General features: G+C 47.0%; 1 protein-coding gene across 7 annotated transcripts in view; it reads left to right on the plus strand.

Annotated features, from left to right (window-relative positions):
- Positions 1 to 26,162, plus strand: part of MYO9A (myosin IXA) — a 1,132,274-nt gene that overhangs the window by 480,269 nt on the left and 625,843 nt on the right. For all 7 annotated transcript variants that reach the window (XM_069222286.1, XM_069222289.1, XM_069222284.1 and 4 more), the window contains one exon: positions 8,710 to 8,831. In XM_069222286.1, the coding sequence (XP_069078387.1) occupies positions 8,710 to 8,831 (122 nt within the window). The remainder of the gene's footprint in view (positions 1 to 8,709; positions 8,832 to 26,162) is intronic.

Genomic DNA, 26,162 nt, shown 5'->3' on the forward strand with positions numbered 1-26,162 from the left:
TAGAGGCACAGATCGGAGAGGGTGAGCCATTCTGCCCGAAGCACTTGCGATCAATGTTGATGGAATGCTCCCCCAGACATGGAGGTGAGGAAGAGCTGTAGGGGGCTTTTGGGGGTTGCGAAAGTTGCTTTCTTGTGGGCGCGGTGTATTGAACTGGAGTAACTGACGTAGGGCCTGGAAACCTTACCCCCTGATGGACCCGGTAACAGACATGAAATCCACCCTGGGAATTGTGCATAACCATGCTCCGTCGTTCCTGGGTAGACTCTGGGCTTAGTGGATGCCTGGCGGCTGCAGAATCACACCAAGCTGCAGTAAACGTACTACGTTCCCCACCCACCATGGCACTGCCTCCCACCTGAACTACTTCCTGCTACCCTCTTCAGACGTGGGTTACATAACACAGTCCCAAAACCTTCCTAGGGGACTCTCGGATCATTCCCCAGTATTGTTGGCGGACAGCGGGGCGAGCGGGCCTAGGGAGGTTGAAAGCCTGGTTGTTCCTAGACATTGACTTTGTGGAAAAAAGCAAGGAAGCTATTGCAGACTGCTTCGTCTTTAACAAGGGGCTCAGCTTCCTCCCCCACTGACCTCAGGGAAATGTTTAAAACAGTTTTAAGGTGCCAGACCTTTTGTCTGTAGTCAGTTGCACCAGGCTCAAGTCTCCCACCTCGCAGTCTGTGCCTCATAGTATTCACCAAGTTTGCTGTATCTTCGATGAAAACTGTTGAACTTGGCAAAATTATGCTGGTTTCACTCTCCATGGTGGGTGTATGAGATGGGAGACAAGGCGGGCAAACGGATACTGGCTGGCAATGGCGAACTGCCTTTTTAGTCTTGTGGGTGAGCCTTGTAATCCTGCAGCTGACACCCTGAGGGGTTCAGACCTCCTAGCATGTGCTTCACACTTCCTGTCCCTGTATACCCGCTAGAATCCTCCCATTCCAGAGTGGTACCATCCCATCATCAATGATTTGCCCGTGTGAATGCTCTCGACCCCCAACACTGAGGAGTTGCAGCAGGCTATCTCAGTGATGCCTTCCGGGAAAGCCAGGGGCCTGAATGGGTTTTCTTTAGAGCACTATAAGAAGTACTCCTCCTTATTGTTCCTACATTTGTTGGGGCTATATGAAGGTACATTTACACATGGGAGGCTCCCTCAGGACCTCAGGGGAGCTACGATCACGGTTATTCTGAAACATGAGAAACTTCCAGAGGACTGCGGGTCATAATGTCCTATTTCGCTCATTAATCTTGGAGGTGAAAATTCTGGCTAAAGTGTTGGTTATGCACCTAGCTCCCGTGATAGGATCGGTAATGAATGGCGATCAGAACGGTTTTATGTGGGCAGAATTACTAGGCATTGCCTTCATCCGGCTGCATCTCACACTGGCCCGCTGGGACAAATTTTCAGTTGACGCTGCCCTCCTGCTGGTTGATATAGAGCAGACCTTTGACACAGTGCACTGGCCTTTTCTCCTGGCTGTCCTCTGTAGGATGTGCTTTGGTTCCAGGTTCAGGAAGTGAGTGTCCAAATTGTACGTGGACTTGTGGGCTCAGGTCTGAGTGAATGAGCCCTAACACAGAAGCTTGCTATAGAAAGGGGCACTTGCAGGGGTGCCTGCTCTCCCTCCTGATGTTCGCTGTATTGATGGAGCTTTTGGCAGAGCCATTATGCCAGACTACATGGGTTTGAGTGGAATGGGGAAGCGGAAGATAATGTTTCTCTGTATGCTGATGACATGCTCCTCTTCCTCCAGAGGCCCCGGGATACTGTCCCTCGGCTCATGGAGATTCTGACAGCTTACAAGGATGCCTTGGGGCTCAAAGTTAATTGGGGGAAAGTCGACACTGGTAGCCAAAACGGGGAGTGGTGGACTGAGGTGGGGTGGATTCTCATTTTAAGGGTGGCGGATGACAGTTTCCATTACCTCAGCATGACTGCGGCCCTCACCTAACAAGGTATTGGAAACTCAATATTATCCCATTGCCAGGGCAGTAGTCCAGGCTGCCCATGTCAATGGCAGGGCAGAGGGGTGCTCTTCAAGATGGTGCCCTGTCCTAGTTTTCTATATGTTTTGCATCATTACCCCTACCAACCCACCTTCTTTGCAGATCTGCAGGCACATATAGCCAGTTTCCTGTGGGCAAGCAAAACAGTGTGTTGGTTTTCCTCATGTGACACAGGGCCTGGGATGGGCTGACGTAAATTGTATTATTAAGCCTCGCAGCTGAATGCTTTCGTAGATGGCGGGCCTTGCAGGGTTTCATGCTTGGGACCTCCCTGGAATATCAATGCTGGGGGATGTCTGAGGGGAGACACATGCAATCATTCCAAGACCTGGCGGTTGAATTCCACTTGTACTCCTCGCAGTTCTCTAGATACCTTCAGCTGCACCATGCTTTGGAATTTAATCCGCTAGAATGTAAGTTGGTAATGGAGGTAGTGGGGACATCTTGCGCCTTTGTCGATGATTAGTTGTTAATACGCCTGACCTCCTGATGGCCCTTCGGGTCGGGTGGGAGGAGGATGTGGGCAACTCTTATAATGACGAGCAAGTAGAGGAGAAAATGGCGCTCAAAATGTTGGCTATTTCTATGAGCTTTTGCTTATTACAGTTTAACTACTTCCACCGGATTTAGTATTCCCCAGCATGCTCTAGTAGATGGGCCACACCCCAGGGCCCAAGTGTTTCCAGTGTTGCTACTCCCTGGGCTCTGTTTATTATGTTTTGCGGGACTGCCCAATCACCCAGGGGTAATTGGCAAGTGGTCAACTGCCAGTTTGGGAGGGTGATGGGCCTATCACTAGCTATGGACCCCAGGTTGTGCTGTTGGGGATCATGGACACCCTGGAGGACTCTCATGCCACTTGAGCCTTCATTGCTATGGCTTATATTGTGGCTAAAACAGACTTGGGTGAGGCATTGGAGGGATGAGTGGGCACCGCCACTGCAGTAGTGGGTTAGGGGCATTGACCACTGTCCGGCTATTGAGAAATTAGTATGCCAAAAAGGGTGTTCTGCAGAAATTCATACGGTATTGCCCCCCTTGACTTGTTATAGGTGCCTCATGGACTGATCAGGACTCATTGTGTGCACAAGGTACTCTCAGCTTGATCATGTTTAAGAATACCTGCATGTCTGGGAAATGTATCTTGCTTTTGGAGCATTGAATGTTACCATAATTGCCACCTGGTGCTCGAAGGGGAGGCCCTTGAGGCTGAAGTTGTTTTTTATGGTGATTATGTTGTTGTGCAAAAGCAATGAAATTTCATTGTAAAAAAGAAAACATTTAGAATATTACTCTGAATTTGTGAAGTGCAGGAGAGTTGAGGCTGGCAAATGATTCGCCCCAGAAAATGGAAAAAAGGAGCAAATCAGTATCCGACCGGGCTCTAATTGTGTGACAAAATGTGATGTTGAAATTATTGACATATTATGCAGTGTGTATATATAGAGATGAGGCCTTTGTAAATTCTAGGGTAGAACAAGAGAGATGTCAGCTCTAAGTCGCAGAGGAGCACAGGGGCATTAGCTCATATTGAAGTGACCTCCTACGAAACGGTTGGAGGCTTTGAACACTAATCTGTGCAGTTTTTCCCAAAATCAGCACTAAGTAAACAGCTGGGTCAAGAAGACATCAAGCCAGACAGATAGGCACAGGTTGATGTAGTATTGAGGGAAAGGTTATATGTAAGACATTAGGCTTCAATAAATATCCATAGAAATCACCATGAGAGATTAACTGCTCAGAATAATTAACTACCTTTCTACATTCCTTTACCCATGCTGTTCACATGGTGTATTTCCTATTTAGTAGGGATTACCTAAAATATGTTGAGAGATACAAAAGATTTTAATACAGTTAACTGTCACAAAAAATAAGTTGACTCTGTTCCTAGATAAAATCGGTGCTGTCCATCTGGTATTTTGTGTAAGATGGTGTGAAAAGATAAAGTGGCAGAGGATAATTTAGTAACCACTTAAACATTCAGTTGTGTTGGATACTAAATTGTTATGAGCACACTCAAATGAGGAAAACGTTTACCTGTTGCGTGAGGTGCCTGTTTAAGGAGTTAATCCTACTATCTCCAATAAGTAACTGCCTAATGATACATTGCTGGAGACTTGGGGTTCTGTCCAGGACTGGAGTTCGGTTCCAAACTGATGTAGACTGACTTACCTTGAATGTGCCTTTGACAAGCACACAGCAGCCTCAAATAGACTGACAAGTGCTGTGCCGGGAAGCTGGAGTTATTGGTTGCTAAGCAATAAACTCAACATTGCTAATCAATATACATACAAAGTGGGAAAATAAAAACTAGTTGGAGCCTAGGTCCTCCTAGCATGGACCAAGAGGCTTCTCTGCTGACCTCGTACGCAAACACAGCATCATCATCACCTCCTACGCCGACGACACTCAACTGATACTCTCCCTCACCAAGGACCCCACCAGCGCAAAGACCAACCTGCAAGATGGAATGAAGGACGTCGCAGATTGGATGAAACTCAGCCATCTGAAACTGAACTCAGACAAAACGGAAGTCCTCATCCTCGGTAACACCCCGACCGCCTGGGACGACTCCTGGTGGCCCACGGCCCTTGGCACCGCACTGACCCCCTCAGACCACGCACGCAACCTCGGCTTCATCTTGGACCCACTTCTCACCATGACCAAACAAGTCAACGCCGTATCCTCCTCCTGCTTCCTCACCCTCCGCATGCTCCGGAAGATCTTCCGCTGGATCCCCGCCGACACCAGAAAGACCGTGACCCACGCCCTCGTCACTAGCTGCCTGGACTACGGCAACACCCTTTACGCTGGGACCACCGCAAAACTCCAGAAACGCCTGTAACGAATTCAAAACGCCTCCGCCCGCCTCATCCTCGACATACCCCGCAAAAGCCACATCTCCGCCCACCTGAGGCACCTGCACTGGCTTCCCGTCAGCAAAAGGATCACCTTCCGTCTCCTCACCCACGCACACAAAGCCCTCCACAACAAGGGACCAGAATACCTCAACCGTCGCCTCAGCTTCTACGCTCCCACCCGTCTTCTTCGCTCCACCAGCCTCGCTCTCGCCGCCGTCCCTCGCATCTGCCGCTCCACGGCAGGTGGGAGGTCCTTCTCCTACCTGGCGGCCAAGACATGGAACACCCTCCCCACCATCCTCAGGACCACCCAGGACCACTCCGCATTCCGGAGACTCCTCAAGACCTGGCTCTTCGAGCAGCAGTAACCCCTTCCCCCTAGTGCCTTGAGACCCGCACGGGTGAGTAGCGCGCTTTATAAATGTTAATGATTTGATTTGATTCTGCCTGTGAGGTTAATGGGAAGGAAAAGTGTAGGAAGTTGGCTCTGTATATGCTATTTCAAAGTAAGAAATAGTGTGCACAGAGTCCAAGGGTTCCCCTTAGAGATAAGATAGTGGCAAAAGTAGATAATTCTAATGCTCTATTTTGTGGTAGTGTGGTCGAGCAGTAGGCTTTTCAGAGGGTAATGTTAATCATTTGTTGTGCACACCCAGGCAATAAATGAGGAACACACACTCAAAGACTTACTCCAGGCCAATAGGTGTTTATATTGAAAAATATCTTTTTTTAGTTTATTATAAGAACCACAGGTTCGAGATGTACAGTTAATACTTTAAATGTAAGGTACTTTACTTAGATCCTTTAGGAACTTTGAATGAAAACAATATCATGTACTGTCTTTGTAAAAATGGCAATAAGCTATTTTCAAAGTGGACACAGTGCAAAAATCAACAGTTTCTGGGGGAGGTAAGTAAAGGTTAATTTAGGAGGTAAGTAAAACACTTACAAGTCTCAGTTCTGGGGCATAGGCAGCCCACCGTTGGGGGTTCGTGGCAAACCCAAAGTTACCACACCAGCAGCTCAGGGCCGGTCAGGTGCAGAGGTCAAAGAGGTGCCTAAAACACATAGGCGCCTATGGAGAACAGGGGTGCTCCGGTTCCAGTCTGCCAGCAGTTAAGTGTACCTTTGTCGTCTGGGGGCAGACCAGGGGGGTTTTGTAGAGCACTGGGGGGGACACAAGTAGGCACACAAAACACACCCTCAGCGGCACAGGGGCGGCCGGGTGCAGTGTGCAAAGCAGGTGTCTGGTTTTGTATAGGTTTCAATGGAGGGACCCGGGGGTCACTCTTGCGGTGCAGGCAGGCACGGGGGGGCGTTTCTCGGGACAGCCACCACGTGGGCAAGACAGAGGGTCGCCTGGTGGTCACTCCTGCGTATAAGTTCGGTTCCTTCAGGTCCTGGGGGCAGCGGGTGCAATGTTGGTTCCAGGCGTCGGGTCCCTTGTTACAGGCAGTCGCGGTCAGGGGGAGCCTCTGGATTCTCTCTGCAGGTGTTGCTGTGGGGGCTCAGAGGGGTCGTCTCTGGTTACTCACAAGCTCGCAGTTGCCAGGGAGTCCTCCCTGTGGTGTTGGTTTTCTGCAGGTCGAGCCGGCAGCATCGGGTGCAGAGTGTAAAGTCTCATGCTTCAGGCGGGAAACGTGAAGCCCTTGGAAGTTGCTTCTTTGTTGCAAAGAAGTAGCTGGTTTTGAACAGGGCCGCTGTTCACATGAGTTCCTTGGTCCTGTAGTCCAGGGCAGTCAGAGGTCGCTGGTCCCTGTCGGATGCGTCGCTGGAGCAGGTTTTCGAAGTTGGATACAGGCCGGTAGGGCTGGGGCCAAAGCAGTTGTCGTCTTCCTCCTTCTCTGCAGGCTTGTTGGTCAGCAGTCCTTCTTCTTTCTTCATGTTGCAGGAATCTGATTTCCTGGGATCTGGGGAGCCCCTAAATACTGAATTTAGGGGTGTGCTTTAGGTCTTGGAGGGCAGTAGCCAATGGCTACTGTCCTTGAGGATGGCTACACCCACTTTGTGCCTCCTCTCTGTGGGGAGGGGGGCACATCCCTAATCCTATTGGGGGAATCCTCCAAACTCAAGATGAAGGATTTCTCAATTCAGGGGTCACCTCAGCTCAGGACACCTTAGGGGCTGTCCTGACTGGTGGGTGACTCCTCCGTGTTTTTCTCATTATCTCCTCCAGCCTTGCCGCCAAAAGTGGGGGCAGTGGCCAGAGGGGCGGGCATCTCCACTAGCTGGGATGCCCTGGGGCGCTGTAACAAAAGGGGTGAGCCTTTGAGGCTCACCGCCAGGTGTTACAGTTCCTGCAGGGGGAGGTGAGAAGCACCTCCACCCAGTACAGGCTTTGTTCCTGGCCACAGAGGGACAAAGGCACTCTCCCCATGTGGCCAGCAACATGTCTGGTGTGTGGCAGGCTGGCAGAAACTGGTCAGCCTACACTAGAGGTTGGGTAGGTATTCAGGGGGCATCTCTAAGATGCCCTCTGGGTGTATGTTACAATAAATTGCACACTGGCATCAGTGTGCATTTATTGTGCTGAGAAGTTTGATACCAAACTTCCCAGTTTTCAGTGCAGCCATAATGGAACTGTGGAGTTCGTGTTTGACAAACTCCCAGACCATATACTCTTATGGCTACCCTGCACTTACAATGTCTAAGGTTTTGCTTAGACACTGTAGGGGCATAGTGCTCATGCACATATGCCCTCACTTGTGGTATAGTGCACCCTGCCTTAGGGCTGTAAGGCCTGCCAGAGAGGTGACTTACCTATGCCACAGGCAGTGTGAGGTTGGCATGGCACTCTGAGGGGAGTGCCATGTCGACTTAGTCATTTTCTCCCCACCAGCACACACAAGCTGTGAGGCAGTGTGCATGTGCTGAGTGAGGGGTCCCTAGGGTGGCATAAGACATGCTGCAGCCCTTAGAGACCTTCTCTGCCATCAGGGCCCTTGGTACTAGGGGTACCAGTTACAAGGGACTTACCTGAGTACCAGGGTTGTGCCAATTGTGGAGACAAAGGTACAGTTTAGGGAAAGAACAGTGGTGCTGGGGCCTGGTTAGCAGGGTTTCAGCACACTTTAAAATCATAACTTAACATCAGCAAAGGCAAAAAGGTTAGGGGGTAACCATGCCAAGGAGGCATTTCCTTACAAAAAAGCAAACCAAATTAAAGTGTGAAACACAACTCCGCTCAAATTGAGGATGAATTAAATTAGACTATGGCACTAGAGCTCTATAGGTTTGGCCATTTGGCCGCATGACCCTAATAGGCCAGCCTGGCCTCCGAAGCCTGCTGTGTGTACATTGTGGAAGTGGGCTGTGTTAGCTAAGAGTCTGACTGGCCTGTCCTAGGGATTTGAGATAAACAACAAATAGAAAGATGTGATTGATAGGTTCAGGACCTCTTCATATGTTTGATTCCGCTAGATCTTTGCAGTGGTTCAGTGCAGCCAGAGGAGCTGTTGATGGCAGATTTTCTTTGACCTATGGCTTTGCTGGACCCTCTCCGCTCCCTTATATTTTTGTAAGCTTGATCCTCTTTCCTTTTCAGATTCACTGAGTGACATTGATAGGGCATTGGTATTAAGTTCGCCTTGAGGATGAGGGTATCATATCAGTGAGCCTCTGATATAAAATAGGAACAGTGAACATTTTGTCGAAGCACAACAGCGAGAAACGTGTTTACTTATTTGTTACCATATCTACTGAAGCTGAAACTGTTATCTGGTATGTTAATGTCTGCATTTTTAATGTTCTCTGACTAGAAATCAGTGTAGTGGTGTTTGCGTTATTCTCAGTGGACAGTGAGATGCAATCTGATTTTGTTCTTTGTGCAATTCAGGAAGAATATCGAGCAGAAGGAATCAGCTGGCATAATATTGATTACATTGACAACAGCAGCTGCATTCAGCTTATAAGCAAGAAGCCAACTGGATTACTTCAACTTCTGGATGAGGAAAGCAAGTGAGTGAACCTCCCTCAACCATTTGTCTCGCCCTCCATTCTCATGTATGCCTTCACTTATGTTTTCTTAGCTCTTGATATGAGGATACTTTCACATAACTTAATCACTCCACACATATTACTTCTTTTTCATTCTGATAAACACATCTTCCTTGACTCCTAATATCACCCCAAAGATCCTTACACTTCCATTCTTATTCTACACTTGAGGCATGACATCCGCTCACATGGGAATATTTCTTATCCCATTAAGCTGTTATATAATTAATATGAAGCTCAGCCTTGCTTATAACAAGTAACTTGTCCAACTATGGCATAATGACATGGACAGCTTCACACACTGTCACTTAAATTCGACTTGGACACAGCTCAAAAAACTCGTTCCCAAGTAAACAATATAGGCTGTCCATATTAAAAAAACAAATATATAGAAAACATTCTTCCCAGAGAACAGCTTCAGAACTGCTGTTCAGGCCCTCATAAAGTTGCATGTGGATGGCGTCAACGTCATGCTCCATGGCCTCCTAGAGTCCGTATTGTCCCTCCTGAAGGGCATGCTACACACCACAGTAAGTTTCATCTATGGCCCGAATAAGTATGAGCCATCATTCCCAGCTTGACGGAACTCGATTGGCTCACCTTGCTGGTATGCTCTTGTTTCAGTACCAGCTGCAACATTTATGAAGCCGTCACAATCAGCAGCCCCTACCAATCTGGCTGATAAGCTCACCATTTCTGGAAGCTCTTTGCACACCTGCAGCCAAGACACCATTAGACCTAAGGCAATTAAGAGTAAGAAAGAAAAAAATATGGCAACATTCCTTACCCATCTATCCACCCAGGACCAGGAGCAACATCCTTGTATCCATCAGAATCGCTCCATCCTTGTTCCAGTTCAGTAAAGAGCTGAAGACACACCATTCTAAGCAATGTTACAACACTTTACATTAACATTCCACTTCTTCTCCAAAAACCAAACTACCTCTTCAATCGTTTGTTGACTGCACCTCTCTATTTGACCCTGCAAAGCCCTCATTTGCGTTTTGACAGGGTTCATTCTATATAAATAGCACTTACATGTATACATTACTTCATATGCTTGATGAGGTATTGAAGCACATTTGTGGGTTGGTAGGGAGTTTTTCTCTATTATACAAGATTCACCACCAGTCATTGTAAATGTAGTGAAGATTCTGTTGAGAAGCAACTAAAAGGAGTTGCAAAGGTGCAATACATAAGAATGGGCATGTTAAAGGCAGCCAGAATATATGTTTTGATGTGACTGTGATTCATCGGAGAACATTACATTACATCACCTGCCATAGCATATGCTCTGAGGAATCCACTTGGGAGTGGCAAGGAGCAAGCCAGAGGCCCTGATTATGTGTATAGGTGCTATTTATTGCACCTGATAAATAATGATACCACAGGATTTATAGAGTGCGACCATTAGCAACTTTTGTGAGCTACTGGGAAATGACTTGCAGATTTTGGTAGTTAATGCACCAAAATATGCATGCTACTGTAAATACCGTACAGGTTTCCGCTGTTAAACTTTGTCAGGGATAAACAGGTATTTAACGTTATCCATCAGATGTGTTAAATACAATCAAACTCATATTTTTGACTCCTGCGCAAACAGAATCCGACTCATACGTAATCAGGCCCAGGCAGACTAAGTTTTTATTAAAGATGTACATGAACCTGCTCATTATGTAGAAAGCTGAATGCAGGCACTTGAGTCACATGTTAATCACATATTCTTAGGTTTGAGGAATGCTCTGGCTAATAGTGGCAGCCATGGTAAAGGTTTAAGTTCTCTTTACTCAAGTAAAGAGCAGCAGCTAAATAGCCATCATGTTTTCATTTTACAAGTCCTGAGAAACAGAGAAACCTTTGTCTGGGGCTCCTATTGTAAAGTGCAAACCTCCTCCATAACACTCATTCTCTGTGGAGGAAGAGTAGAACCCCACTCAAAGATGCTCAGCATCCTCAGAGATCACATTTGTTGGACAAACTCAGTTCTGATACCACAGAGCAACTCAGTTCTGATACTGCAGAGCATTTTTCACAGTCGCCCTCTGAGTACTTGCCATTACAATGTGTATTTAGGAGATCTTCTATGAATCACTTCTGCTGGGCGCCTGCTCCTATTGTCTTAGCGCCATGCATTGCCCCGTTCCAGAGTGCCTCTGTGCTTTGGAGTAGTGCACTGCAGGATCTGATCTTATAAGGATACACTTTAGCAAGTGAATGCTCAACTCCATCAATGAGTGAGTGGGACGTCAGTTCCTCAACATTCCTACCCCCCTTTACCATAGTCTCCTGATTTCCCTTGCTTCGAGTTTGGGACTGCACTCACCAAAACAGATAAGATCCTGTCCCTATCTAAAGCTTGGTAACACTGGTGAAGGGGGGAGCTAACGAGACAGCATCTTTTCTTGCCTGTTAGATTACACTGATCTAAATCTGGTTCAATCCTCTAAATCTCCTTAATTTTCTTTCTTGAAAATACATGTAGGAGCTTCAGCAGCACAGGAAGCCCTAGTCTCTGCTCTGGAATGATATTCCTTGAGCACCAGTTAGTGCTGTACCCAGTTAACTTGTTTATTGAATGGAGCGTCTTGCCACAAACTCCCAGCTGCATTGCATGGTTAACACAAGCTTCTTATTGTTATCCAGCTCTTGTTTTATTGCTCTCTGGAAAGAAGAAAGGCAAAGTTGGAAGCTGAGATTCAAATCTGTGAGCTGCCTTTTGTCCACTCGTTGCTGTTTATCAGTGTGTGGTGGTGTGTGTTTCATGCTGCAAGGAAATGCCTCTTTTGTATGGTCACCCCTAAAGTTTTGGACTTATGCTGCTGGTTTTTCAACTCTGAAAGTGATTTAAGGCCTGCTAACCAGACCTCAGCGCTTGTGCTCTGACCTTAAACTGTGTATGTTTGATTGGCTTATACCCAATTGGCATAAGCAAACTTGTAAGTCACTTTTATATGGTACAGAGGGGCAGTAAGTTACAGGGTCACCACTCCTGCGATTTCAGCACTGGTTGTGCCACCCTAGGTGTGTCAAAGGTAAAACATGATTCATAATCTGCCACTGCAAGCTGGAATGGCAGTTTTTAAACTGCTAACATGACTTTGCCATTTAATGCAATGGCAAAGCACAAGCTTCCTTTTTTAAATATATGTAAGTCACCCCTAAGGCAGGCCTGATGAGCTCTAAGACAGGGTGCAGTACATTAGGTGGTGGAACATGTACCTTTACATGTTCCAACCATAAAAATACACAATTGTCATTTTTACTGTGGAAAAGGCTAGTAGCCTTCTTGCTGAGTGCAGAGTTGGAAGCTGAAGCCACAGCTTTGCTAATTTCTGATTGGGACTACTAAAGTTGATGCTGTGAGGTATCAAATAATTAATTGCATTAAGCCTAGCTTGATACCTAAATCTGAATTATTGTAACTTGTTGTAGTTCACAACTTTTACATAGTTGACACTTTGTTGCCCTAAATCCCCTATGCCGGCCACATATGCACAAGGAGTTTTCCTTGAGGCTGGTTTCTGTCCTCCTGGAGAGACGTGTAAATGACTCAGAGGAAAGGAAAGCAGACAATAGAAGGCTGCACAGGAGAGTAGTCTTACCTGCCCCTGGCAGGAAGCAGCATGGATGGGTGCCCAAAAGGCAAGTGTAGGAAAGTACCCCCTTTCTTGGCATGGTTACCCTCATTTTCTGCCTGTTGTCAGGGTATTTTTGTGTGTACACTGGGATCCTGCTAACCAGGACCCCAGTGATTAAGCTCTCTCCCTTCTAACTTGGTAACTTGTACCACTTTCAACCCATATTTGGCATACTGGTATCCCCCTGTAAGTCCCTAGTATATGGTACACAGGTACCCCAGGGCATTGGGATACCATGGGATCCCCATGGGCTGCAGCATGTATTATGCCACCCATGGGGAGCCCATGCACAGTGTTCTGCAGGCTTGCCATTGCAGCCTGCGTGAAAGGGTGAATGCACCCTTTTTCACTACGGTTCACTGCACCAGGTCACTGCAAGTCACCCCTATGACAGGCCAGAGGGCAGGGTGCAAGTACTCGTGTGTGAGGGCACCCCTGCGCTAGCAGAGGTGCCTCCACGAACTTCAGGGCCATTTTCATGGGCTTCGTGAGTGCGGGGACGCTATTTTATGCGTGTACTGGACATAGGTCATTACCTATGTCCAGCTACATAATGGTAACTCAGAACCTAGGCATGTTTGGTACATGTTGGAATCATACCCCAATACTGTTGCCATTGCTCCTACCAGCCTTCCAGGGTTTTCCAGGCAGCCCAGGCTGCTGCCACCCCTCTGACAGGTTTTTGCCCTCCTGCTGCTTGAACAGCTCAAGCCCAGTAAAGCAGAACAAAGGATTTCCTTTGGGAGAGGGGGATAACACCCTTTCCCTTTGGAAATAGGTGTTACATGGCTTGGGAGGGGTAGCCTCCCCAAGCCACTGGTATTCTTTGAAGGGTACATTTTGTGCCCTCCGTGCATAAACCAGTCTGCATCAGTGCAGGAAACTCCAGTCCCTGCTCTGGCATGAAAATGGATATTGGAAAGGGGAGTGACCACTCCCCTGCCCATCACCACCCCAGGGGTGGTGCCCAGAACTCCTCCAGAGGGTCTCTGGTTTCTGCCATCTTGAATCCAAGGTTGGCAGGGAACTCTGGGAGCATCTGAGTGGCCAGACAGGTGACGTCAGAGCCCCCTCTTCATAAGTAGTCACCTGGCTAGGTGACCAACCCCTCTTTCAGGGCTATTTAGGGTCTCTTTCTTAGGTGGGTCCTCAGATTCGGCTTGCAAGATTCCAGCAGGACTCCTCTGCAACCTTACTTTGACTTCTAGCCACTGGAACCGCGGCTGGACCCTCCAGGAACCGACAATCTGCATCCACAAAGAAGACTCTTCTTGTAGCATTGTTTCAATGGCTCCTTCCAGCTTCTGCAACATTTCCCGGCTGTGCATCCTCTAAGGGCAGCAAGTCTTCAGCCTGCACTCCCTTGGAGTGAAGGAGTCACACCCCTGCATCCGCAGGCACCTAATGCAATGATGACCGGCTGCGTGGATCTCCTCTCATCCTGAGCTGCTTGGATGCTGCATCACGGGTGATGGTCTGGAGTAGATCTCTTGGTTCTCTTTGCCAACTGTCCAACTTTGGTGAAGGTAAGCCCTTGCCTTCCCATGCAGGACATTACCCCTGTACACCGCGTCTCTTGCAGATGCCAAGGCTTATTTGCATCTCCTCCAAGGGATCTTTCAGCTACAGCCCCCAACACTCCTTCCTGCGACGCACAGCACTCTGCGTGGTTCTCCTGTGGCGTGGGACCCTTCAATCGTGCTGCATGGGCTCTTCTGCGACTCCTGTGTCCCCATCCTGTGAGACTCCTGTGGGTGCTGCCTTTGCTCCTGCAGGCTCTCTGTGTCGCTGAGGGTCCCATCTGACTCCCCCTCCTAGGTTGAGTCCTCCTGGACCTTGCTGGGCCCCAGCAGCTCCACTTTTCGCCAGCCGTGACGTTTGCCCTTGCTAAGGCTTGTTGGTGGAATTCCTGCACCAGCACCCAACTGCAATTCTTCTTCCAGGGTAGCACGTCGTCTGCATCCCTCAGGAACTCTTCACAGAGTCCAGGGCTGCAGTGCTGACCTCCTTCACATCACTGTCGACCAACTCCTGCATCCACAGTCGGGTGGGTAGTAGCTTCTACTCCTGGACTCTTCTGTGATTTCTGGACTTGGTCCCCTTCTTCCACAGGTCTTCCTCTTCAGCAATCCACCTCTGGTTTCTTGCAGTCTTATCTGGGTGTTGCATTTTCTTCTTTTCCCTACTTTTGGGTGGTTTGGGAAAAATTCACTAACTTACTCCTTTTGTCCTGGTCGCTAGGGGGCACAGTGGTACTTACCTTTGAGGTTTTCTAGTACTCCCAGCTCCCCTCTACACATTCCACTTACCTAGGTGGGGGTCCTCTGTTTGCATTCCATTTTATACAGTTTGGGCTCCCCCGGGGTCCCTATTGTCTAATGGCAATTGCACTATTTTCTATGACTTCCTATGCCTATTTCTGGTAACTAGTGTATATATTTGGTGTGTTACTTACCTCCTATTGGAGGGTTGCCCCTCTAGTACTTTTTGGTATTGTGAATGAGTGTTTTATTTCATGTATGTAAATGCTGTGTCCCTACAGTGGGATTGAATGAGCTTTGCATGTCTCCTAGATAACCCTTGGCTGCTCATCCACAGCTACCTTTAGAGAGCCTGACTTCTGGACACTGCCTACAATGGGGGATACCTGGACCTGGTATAAAGGTGTAAGTACCTTAGGTACCAACCACACACCAGGCCAGCTTCTTACAGCGAACTTCAAAGGAGAAGCCGCCTTTGTAGGGTTAATGGTGAACACTTGGGAGAGGGGCTGTGTATTGATTATGTAGACAAACTGACACTCAGAAAGGAGAGGGGAAGGCAGTTGTCAAATTGTTTTTTCACTGACATGGAGCCACACCTCTGGGTTGGGCTAGAGAGCTCTGCACTCTAAGAAAAGGGGTTCTGCCATGTTAAGCGTGGGCAGAATGGTGAATTCTGGGATAGCCAGATACCACACTACACAGGAAATGGGCATCAGAAGGGATATAACCTAGTAGGATATTGGCTACTATCCGTGAGCATCTTCAGCATTCTGTATCCATTGCATCAGGACCACTGCCAGAGAAATCTATAGCAAGTAGATAAAAGTCCCTGGAACTAACTGAAGACTGCTTCCTCCTCTGAGATAACTTTTTCTTTGGACCTTGCTTGTCCCTCTCACTGGCTCCCTACCAGAGTTGGTCGCCTAAAGTGACTAGAAGTAACTGCATGATAATTAAACATTTTCCCCCAAAACATTTGTGTCAAAATGTGTTGAATTTACCAATGCTTGTTTGCAGTTAAGTAAAAAGTGCATATTTACTTTACCTTATAAATTCTGTATCTCCAGAACCCTCTGGTAGATCTTTTTTTCAATTTGGTGTCTAAAAGTACATTAAAATATAATCAATTCTTACAAATTGTTGTTGGATTTCTTGAAAGTCTTGTGTTTTCCTTCTTCAAATGTTTTGTTCTGGTTTTTAAATATATGTATTTATTTATTGAATTTTCTGTAACACAGAACAGAAAATATGCATGGTACAATACCAAAGACATTCTCCAGACTAATCAACCATATGCCAGCACTGAGGGGCATCACAAAATCATTTCTGCAAGGCTCATCATATTATAACAAACTATTCCACCCCCATCATTCCATGATTAGGCTTCGGTGCCTAAGCTGTCATAGCAGTATATTATGTCATACCAGGAATAATCATGTCTGGTTAATGATGTAGGTGACAAGAAAGAAAAGGACACCCGCGTTGACGAGCATGGGACGCTCAGATAGTGTTCATCCAGTTATGACACCATTACACATCTGACATGTTATCCTCTATCTCCATGATATGGTCATACATGTGCACCATCCCTTACTCATCTATAGTAGTCCCCTGTGTCTGTAAATAATTAATCAGGGGTGCCCATATGCCTGGGGTACGCGTCCACAGTGGCATCATATCCCCATACAATTGGAGCTGTTCCTGGCAATATGTAGTGTCCCGCAGCCAGTCTGCTTTGCAAGAGACACCCCTGCGGCCCGATCTCATGGTTATTCTGCTCCTGGCCAGGAGAAGCATCATTCCAACCAGTATTGGAACGCCCGACGGGATGTTCTTCACGAAACCCAAAGTAGCCACCAAAGGTCTGCTAGGAATCGCAGTGCCAGCTACTTCATCCACCACACCAAACACTTCTTGCCAGAAGTTATACACACCAGGGCAAGAAGTCTGCGTTCATGGCCGAGCATCTTCGACAATAGGGGGTCACTGTGCAGTCCCATGCGATGCAACTGAATTGACATATAGTAAACCTGTTGTAGAAATTTAAAATGAATCAACCGCAATCTATAATTTGGGGAAAGGGCTCTGTTATGCACACAACAACACCTCCAAGCAGCATCTGAGAGAGGCGTCCCCAGTGTTTTGGTGCTGTCTAAATTCTTTCCACGTGCCCTTTCATGTAATCTTGACTGCTCTGCACCACATCTACCCATATTGAGCTAAAGATTTAACAAACAAAACCTACTGGCCCTAAAGGGTTGGCAAGTTTGTTACATTGTGAGGCCGCACAACCATACCATATAATACAGTACATTTCCGCACACCTGCTTTCAAACTTTCATAGGTGGCAGACATTTTAGAATTTTATATAATGTATTTCTTTTGCATTTTCACAAATAAATTAGTAAGCAAAAATAAATTATGAATTGCTTTTTAGAAATTGAAAGCGTTCCAGCTCATCATAGATAATGCATTCACCTGTATTCCAACCTGTTGTGTGTTCATTTTAGATTCTTGCTTGGGCCCACATGTTTTGGCTTTGTCTTCTGCCCTGTTACCTAGATGCATGCTCTATTTTCATCTATTCATCTTATTTCATTTTAGCACTGCCAGCTTTTAGTGGGGATGTTTTATTTTTCCTAATCAGCTGTTATTCTGCAAAAGTGTTGTTATTGTTCTTAATGCATGACATTTCACCATGTACCTCTGTCCAAGGCTTTCCAAGGTGCGGTACATGATAGACTTTCTAGTATTGCTGCCCGACAGCCAAGTACTTAGACACATGATCACATCAGGCCTATTTCTCAGATCAAAAACATGTTTTATTACAAAAACATCATACGGTGCAAAGAAGGTCAGAGAGGTAATTCCAGCCAGGAGATCCATCCATACCACTTCACTGCTACTTTGCTGACCTCGGCCCTGTCTCTGCAACCTACCAAGGAGATGGCGGGCAGAACCCTGTTTTCAGGTAAAGGGGGGGTTCCTTCCATGGACTACGTACGGGCAGATTTGGGCTGTCACCACTATGCTCTCGCTTAGAAGTTAGTGGCAAGAATCCTGATTGTGCTCTGTCTGATATACTTAATAATTGCAGCCCCTGTATTTCATCATAGATTGCAATCTTTTCAATAAATGCATCTCTTTTTCTGCCGAAGTGTGTGTGTGAGACTTGAGCTGATGAGAGAAAGGGGTAAGATGTGCCAATCATGACTTCTCTGAGGAGTTACTGAGTGTCATGCGTCAGGCTACCACAAATCACCTTTGCTTTCTAGGTTTGAGTGAGGTGCTGCTAGCTGGCTGAAAGGGTGAGACCAACAGCTACCAAGCGGTGTGGGATTGACTCAGTCCCCCTCAAGCGGTGGTACGCTGCCTGTATCCAGCAGTATCATCCCCATGACGAGAGTTCTACGACACACTGTTCTCTCCCTTCTGCATGGTATTATTAAAACTTTTTAGCTTAATCACAGACCAGTACTTTTAACAGAGCAAGTCTGTGGGCCATCCTTTGTGTTAGCACAAACAACATGGCACTGGCTGATACCTCATAACAGTATGTCAGGTGTTCACTTTGCCTGGGTAGAAAAGGAGCAGAATGATGAATTAAGCAAAATCATCTCTGAAAGTCACGAATGGGTCATCACATACGATCTGTAAGTTAATTCCTCAGTGATTCTATTTAACTTCAAAATAGATCTGTACACAAAATAGAAAGTCTACATGTCTCTGTACAAACCCAGGCTTGTAGGTATAGCATAAATATAGCCAAAAGGCAACAGAGTGCTGTACAGTGTCAGAGAAAAAAGTATAGTCCATGCGTTATGATAGAGTAGCTATCTTCTGATCGGTAAAGTGGGCTGCCTTCTATTTTCTGCTGTAAACGTCCAGTCACTGATTCCCCATCCTTTTGAATATTCCACAGGTGTAAGACTGGATCTTAAAATGTTTCAGTAGTACCTCAGCACTCCGTAAGGTCCCACACTGATGCCATTCCGGAAGTAATGCCCGGAGCCTATATAGGTGCCACCCCTGCACGCTGATGTCCGTCCTTTTTTTTTTTCCCATGCCACTGGGCTTGCATCCAGAGCTCCCTTTGTGTCTCTGAAATTTACCTCAAAATGTTTCTTCGGTGTACACGGAATGTCATCCCCAAAAACTACAGGTTTTGCATCCTATAGGCTGATAAATCCTGGGTTGGCAGGCAATAGATTTGGATAGGTGGGTTCTTTAGACAGTTCACAGGGGATATGTCCTACCCTTCTCTTCCGCACCTTCCAGTAACCCACCCCCACCATCTCCAGCCGGTGATGGAGGACCATTTTTCCATTTTGCAGCAATAAGTGCAAGCCTTTTGGTCAAAGCACCTGTCGAGATGGTGCCAGCGCCAGAAGTAGGACATGGTTGTTATTCCCACTAATTTCAGGTGCGCAAGAACGATGGAGGCCTGCATCCTATTTTAATTCTGTGCCCTCTCAACACAGTAGACTGGATGGTGATGTTGGACCTGCAGGATGCCTATTTCCATGTACTCCTCTCTCCCCACCCCACCACAGTCCTGCCGTGTGACCTGTGGTTGGTAGTGGGACATGAGCTTTTTCAATTACTCCAGTATTGGAACTTTCATGGATTCACATGCTTGAATCCTTCCCCGTCATCAAAATGGGAGCCCCTAGTACATCAAAACAGCAATATAGAAACTACTGCAATGAAAAAAGGCCCAAAGGCTTTCACTTTAGTATCCTATCTTTGTCTCTATGAGTAAAAAAGAACCAAAGCAAGTCCCAGCTAATCGGGCTTCCCCTCCTTCTAGAACCCTCCTGTGAGAAGCTACATTCCCTCAGATTTTCTACCGCACGTCGTGCTAGGGAGTCTCCATTGAGCTCTGCTCAGTCAAATCTCCAAAGAAGTCTATCCCTTCTGTTTTTTCTTCAAAGAAAGTGGATTTCTTCAGCAAGTAAGGTCTTCTTACTTAGCCTAAAGGAATTGTATCGTGTCAAAATTCGACATGTCAGATAAGGAAAAGAAAAGTCTTTTTTAGAGCCTACAAAACCTGTGGGAAGAAAAGACTTCACTTTGAAGACCCACACAAAGACTGTATTTATTGCCTCTATCCTGACCATGTAGCCAAAGACTGCAAGGTATGCAGAACCTTTTCTAACAAAACCCTCAAGGACAGAGAGGGTAGGCTACTGATTTGGCTCCAGAAGTTGAAATCCAGATCAATCCCAGTGTCTGGTTTTGACAGTGAGGAGTCCTCCTCCTCATCAAGAAAGTTACAAAAAAGAGGCAGATCTCCTCAAGCTCACCATTCTGAGGATCCACCTAGAAAAGCTCATAAAAAGATTAAACAGTTGTCTTCTAAAGCTGGCAGCCCTTCCATTTCTCCACACAGGAGTTCTGTTTCATCTAAAAGACACTCTAGGGAAGGTTCTGTCTCCTCAAAACGCAGCAAAAGAGCCTTTTCCGAGCCTCTAATGCCACCTCCTGTGGTAAAACATGTCTTTAAGAAGCCAACTGGAAAATCTGTGACAACGACACCGTCGATGACAGCATCGTCGACGACAGTGTTGAAAGGTGTTTTTTCAGCCTCGTCGTTGACTATGACAAGTCTCTACGGCTGCTTCCTCTTCAATGATGTTCATATCGACGACGTCCTTGTCGATGGCATTTGCAGTCACTTCGTCGACGATCAGTATACCAATCGCCTCTCCTCCATCGACGATGCTGCCGGTGAGACCGTGGACGATGGTGCTACCGTCATCGGCCTCCTTGTCGACAAGACTTTCTCCGTCGTCAGTGCTGTCTCCATTGGCGATCCCGTCGACGCTGCCTTCGACGATGATGATGTCGACGATAGTTAAAAGACATAAGAAGTCTGACTTACTTTCACCACTGGTTACATCTCCAAGTAGGGTGTCAGCGTTGGTACCTACACATCTTTTGGAACAGGAAGATTTGGAAGACGAGGGCCCGTTTAGGATTGCCCATAGCCCATCAGAATCACATGTCAAGTGCCAGGATCTAGAGGAGGACATACAGCATGATCCACACTGATTTTATTCCCAACCACAGCAGTATCCCTATCAGGAGCAGATGGTTTCTTAATCTGGATCACTCATAGCTGACTTACAGCTGATTTTGGATGACTATAGAAGGCAGTTTCAGACAGTTGGCTCGGAAGTACAGCATCCTTCTATGCCACCCTCTGTGACTCTTCTTTCTACTCCGGTTCATCCGTGGGTCCAGCCATTGCATGTTCCACCACAGATGCCAGTTTCAAACCCAACACAAGATCTGTCTTCATCTGACGATGACAGAGTTGGGGGAATTGCCGGATGCCATAACAGAGTGGGATGATTATCAGATTCCTACCCCGTCCTCGCCCTCCCTGGTTCCAGTGGATTCCCCTCCTTGTGACATAGGGGTTTTCACAACTTGTTGGAAAGAGCTGCAAAGAGGTTTGAGCTGCCCATGCCCACGAAGCAGATGGACTGTTTCCTGTATGATTTCAAAGAGCCATTTCAAAAAAGTGTAAAGTCTGTGCCAATTGTGGACTATATTCGGGATGAGGACATCAAGGTAATGAAGAACCCGGTGACCGTCACCCCGGTTCTGCCTCGCCTTGACAAGAAATATAAGGCCCCGGAAGGCTCTCCGGCCTGCCTCACGAACCATCCTAAACCGGACTCAGTCATCGCCCAAGCGCACAACGTAGATCCAGAAACCCTTCAGCGCCAATATCTACTCCACCGGACAAGGAGGGTAGAAGGCTCGATAATATTGGGAAGCGTTTTTCTTTGATGGCTTCGCTTATGATAAGAGCTTCTAATTCTTTGGCTATCATAGGCAGATATCATAGACACCAATGGGCGGACATTGCTCCCTACCTTGAGGAGCTGCCAGAGGACTCTAAGTTGGGAGCCAAGAAAGTCTTGCATGAGGGCGAGAGGTCTTCTGCTGAAGTTATAGACTGTGCGATAGATATCGCCACCACGGCTTTCCAGCAGATGGCAGGAGCCGCAGTTCTAAGAAGGCAGGGTTGGCTCTGGGCGACTCTGTTTAGGCCTGAGGTTCAAAACAAAATTCTGGACCTTCCTTTTTGATGGTGAAGCCCTGTTCGGGTAGCACATTGATGATGCGCTTCAGTCAATAAAAACGGATACTTATACAGCCAGCTCCCTTGGCACGCTGCAGTTTAAAAGAGAGCTCTTTCAGGGAGTTAGAGGTCGGGTGTAGTTATCATATAGAGGAGGCTTCCAACAATATAGGTACCCCTGTGTCTCTGCGGCTTCTCAGTCCTTTCGTTCCCAGTTCCAGTAGAGACTGCCTCCGCAAGTGGCTTATTCGAGACCTTCGCAGAGAGGAAAAGCTGGAAGGAAAGCGAAGGACACAGGAAGCAGACAATGACTTTCTGGTGTCTCCGGCTGCGAACCTTCCCTTAGATTCAAAACTAGGTGGAAGGATTTCTCTTTACTTTCACTTTTGGCAAAAGATAACATCAGACCAATGGGACTTAAATCTCATTCAATTTGGCCATACTTTGGAATTCTTACAGTACCCTCCTCAAAGACCTCCCCTCCCTCGAAGGGTAAAGCACTTGCACTTACTCAAGCAGGAAGTCGAGTTGATGCTCCTCAAGAGAGTTCAACATCAGGACAAAAGAAAGGGATTCTACTCTCAGTTCTTTCTGGTTCGAAAGAAGTGTAAGAGTTGGCACCCAGTCCTAGACCACCTCTGGGATCTCAATACTTATCTCAAGAAACATCATTCCGTATGATCACCCTAACAGACATCCTGTCCCATCTCAGCCCGGAAGAGAACATGTCCACCCTTGATTTGCAGGACGCATATTTCCATATCCCTATACACCCATCCCACAGGAAATACCTCAGATTTGTAGTAGCCGGAGACCATATCCAGTTCAAAGTGTTACCCTTCGGTCTGAAATCGGCCCCCAGAATCTTTACCAAATGCTTGGCTCCAGTAGCAGCTTTCCTCAGAAGGCAGAACCATCAAGTCTTCCCGTATCTGGACGATTGGCTGGTCAAGGCCAAGTCCAGGTCTCAGGCACTGAAGTCCACATTCGCCTGCATCAAGCTGTTCACGAACCTAGGATTAACAGTCAACCGCGACAAGTCAGCCTTCTAGCCCTTAAGAAGGAGAACATTTTTAGTGGCGATATTGGACACTTCCACCAACAATGCAACTCCTACAGAGGTGAGACGGAGAAAGCTCATATCCCTCATGAGCCGCTTACGAAAAAGAAAGTATTTTTCAGTTCGCCTCTTCAAGTCCCTGTTGGGGATGATGTCCTACTGCATTCCACTGGTACCATTCTGTGGTCTCAGAATGAGGCCCCTACAGGAGCAGCTAGACCGTCAGTGGACGCAGTCCAGGGGGTCTTTCGACGATGTAATCGGAATAACGAAGCCCATGATATCACCTCTAACTTGGTGGACTCAGGAGTCTCACTTATCAATGGGACTTTCTTTTCTCCTCCAACAAGCTTCATGGGTAATTACTACAGACGCTTCGCTCGAGGGTTGGGGCTTCCTTCAGCACCTACGAGTCAGGGGCAAGTGGAAACCACATCAGAAGGTTTTTCACATCAATTGCCTCGAATTGAAAGTGGTGCGATTAGCAATTTGTGCTTTTCTTCCAAAAATAAAAGGTTCATCACACTCATTCGGACGGACAACACTACAACAATGCATTCTATCAACAAACAGGGCGGAATCAGATCTCTGCTCTTATTGAGAGAATCTCAGCGCATTTGGGAATGGTCTATCAGCCAGCAGATAAACCTTCGAGCAGAACATGTCCCAGGTGTACAGAACATCATAGCGGATTCTCTGAGCAGGTCTTGATCGTCCAACCATGAATGGGAGCTGGATCTAGGAGTGCTGGATCAGGTCTTCTCCCTATGGGGAAAACCAAACCTGGATCTCTTCGCCACCCCGCAGAATGCAAAATGCTGATTCTTTGCAAGTCGGGATCACCATCGGGACTCTTAGGGGAATGCGTTTTCCATGGTATGGTCAGGAAATTATCCTTACGCTTTTCCTCCCATTCCTCTAATACCGAGGGTTCTGGCGAAGATCAAGAGCGAATGCTGCAAGCTTCTTCTGATTGCTTCGGCATGGCCTCGCCAATTTTGGTATACAGAACTCCTTCTCCTCTCTCAGAACCACAGCATCCCTCTACCAGTGATGCTATCCCTGCTAACAATGAGCAAGGGCCAAATTCTCCACCCTGATCCGGCTTCACTTCGCTTGACAGCCTGGCTCCTGAACACCATGAGTTTGCGCATCTAGATACACCTTCGGATTGTAGAATCATCCTCGCCAGGGCTGCAGCTGAGAGTACCAGCAAATGTTATCGTCTGAAGTGGAGAAGGTTTTGCACATGGTGTACACAAGCTCAGGTGCATCATTTCTATTCAACGCCAGAGCAAATACTGCCATATCTTCTCCTTCTGGCTAGATTGGGTTTGGCTATTTCCTCGATTAAAGTCCACTTAGCAGTGATTTCCCGCTATAGGCGTGCAGATAACGTACCTCCTTTGTGGTCCGCAAGGGTCATAAAGCTATTTTTTAAGGGACTGTTCAGGTCTTTCCCTCCAGTCAGGCCTCCTTCTCCATTGTAACACCTTAATTTGGTCTAGTCTCAATTAATGAAAGTGCCATTTGAGCCAATTCACAAGGCAGATTTGAAATTTCTATCCTGGAAGGTCTCTCTCCTTCTCACTCTTACCTCAGCCAGAAGAGTGAGCGAGATTCAAGCATTCACTATCCAAGACCCTTTCTTGCAGTTCAAGAGAGACAAGGTAATTTTACAGACAAACTCAAAATTTATACTTAAAGTCCCTTCGGATTTCCATACTAACCAGCTGGTGGTACTGAAGTCATATTTCCTAAATCCATCAACGCCAGCGGAAAAGCTCTGCATTCATCGGACGCTCAGAGGTGCCTAAAAGTTTATCTTGATAGAACTAAGCAATTTAGACAATCAAACCAGCTTTTTGGGCCATTTAGTGCTCTGCGTAAAGGCCAAGCATTGTCCAAGCAGGGGATTGCAAGGTGGATAGCCTCTGTGATTAACTGTTGTCATACAGCAGCAGGAAAACCTTTACAGAATCCAGCGCGTGCGCATTCAGCAAGGGAAATGGCTGCATCCACAGCACTTTTTGCAGGAGTGCCCATCCAGGACATCTGCAGGGCAGCCACTTGGAAGTCAACGCATACATTTGTGAAACATTATTGTTTAGAAGAAACTCAGCAGGGTGATGTGGCGGTAGGACAAGCGGTTTTACGACATCTATTCCAGTAATGGTGAGCTGTTGTATTCCTTTATTCCCGCCAGCCTAGTATTCTTTGCGCACATTGTATAGCATTGTTTCTTCCTGTGAGGTTGTGATATTTCTTAATTTTCTGGTCAAGGTGCTGTTCTTTTATCATGTTTAATGCTTATCTAGGGTTGTATCTCTCCTGCATGATCTTTTTTCTTCAGTGATTCTGGTTATATATGTATGTTCTATGACAATATGTGTGTATATATATGTTCGATGGCATGTGTAGCTGCAGATACACATGCTGTGCACATCCTGTCATCTGGTGTTGGGCTCGGAGTGTTACAAGTTGTTTTTCTTCGAAGAAGTCTTTTTTCGAGTCACGAGACCGAGGGACTCCTCCCATTTCGACTCCATTGCGCATGGGCGTCGACTCCATCTTAGATTGGTTTTTTTCCGCCATCGGGTTCGGACGTGTTCCTTTTCGCTTCGTGTTTCGGGTCGGAAAGTTAGTTAGAATCTCAGAAAAATTGTCGGTATTGTTTGCGTTCGGTATCGGGTTAGTTACAACAGATCGACACCGAATTAAGAAGAGCTCCGGTGGCCCTTTGGTTTTTTTTTCCATCCCCGTCGGGGCCTAGTCGGCCCGGCCACGTGTCTCTTCAAGGCTGATGGAACGGACCCCATTCCGCTTCTGTCCAAAATGCCATAACAAGTATCCATATACAGATCAACATCTGGTCTGTAACTTGTGTTTGTCACCAGAACACAAGGAGGATACTTGTGAGGCCTGTCGAGCCTTTCGGTCCAGGAAGACACTCAGGGACCGAAGAGCAAGAAGACTGCAAATGGCGCCGACAGGACAAGAGCGTTTCGAGGAGGAGGAAGAAACATTCTCCACCCAGGAGTCGGACTCTGAGGAGATCGATCCCGAGGAAACACCTAAAACCGTGAGTAAGACGTCGAAACCAAGAACTCACGAGAAAAGCGCTAAAGCCCAGGGGACGCCACCGCCAACAGGCCATGGCTTAACCCGAAAAGTAGGTGACCGTTCATCGGCACCGAAAAAGGGCGAGCTGGTGTCGAAGTCATCCGACTCCGG

This window comes from Pleurodeles waltl, chromosome 3_1, assembly GCF_031143425.1.
Source record: "Pleurodeles waltl isolate 20211129_DDA chromosome 3_1, aPleWal1.hap1.20221129, whole genome shotgun sequence".
Lineage (NCBI taxonomy): Eukaryota > Metazoa > Chordata > Amphibia > Caudata > Salamandridae > Pleurodeles > Pleurodeles waltl.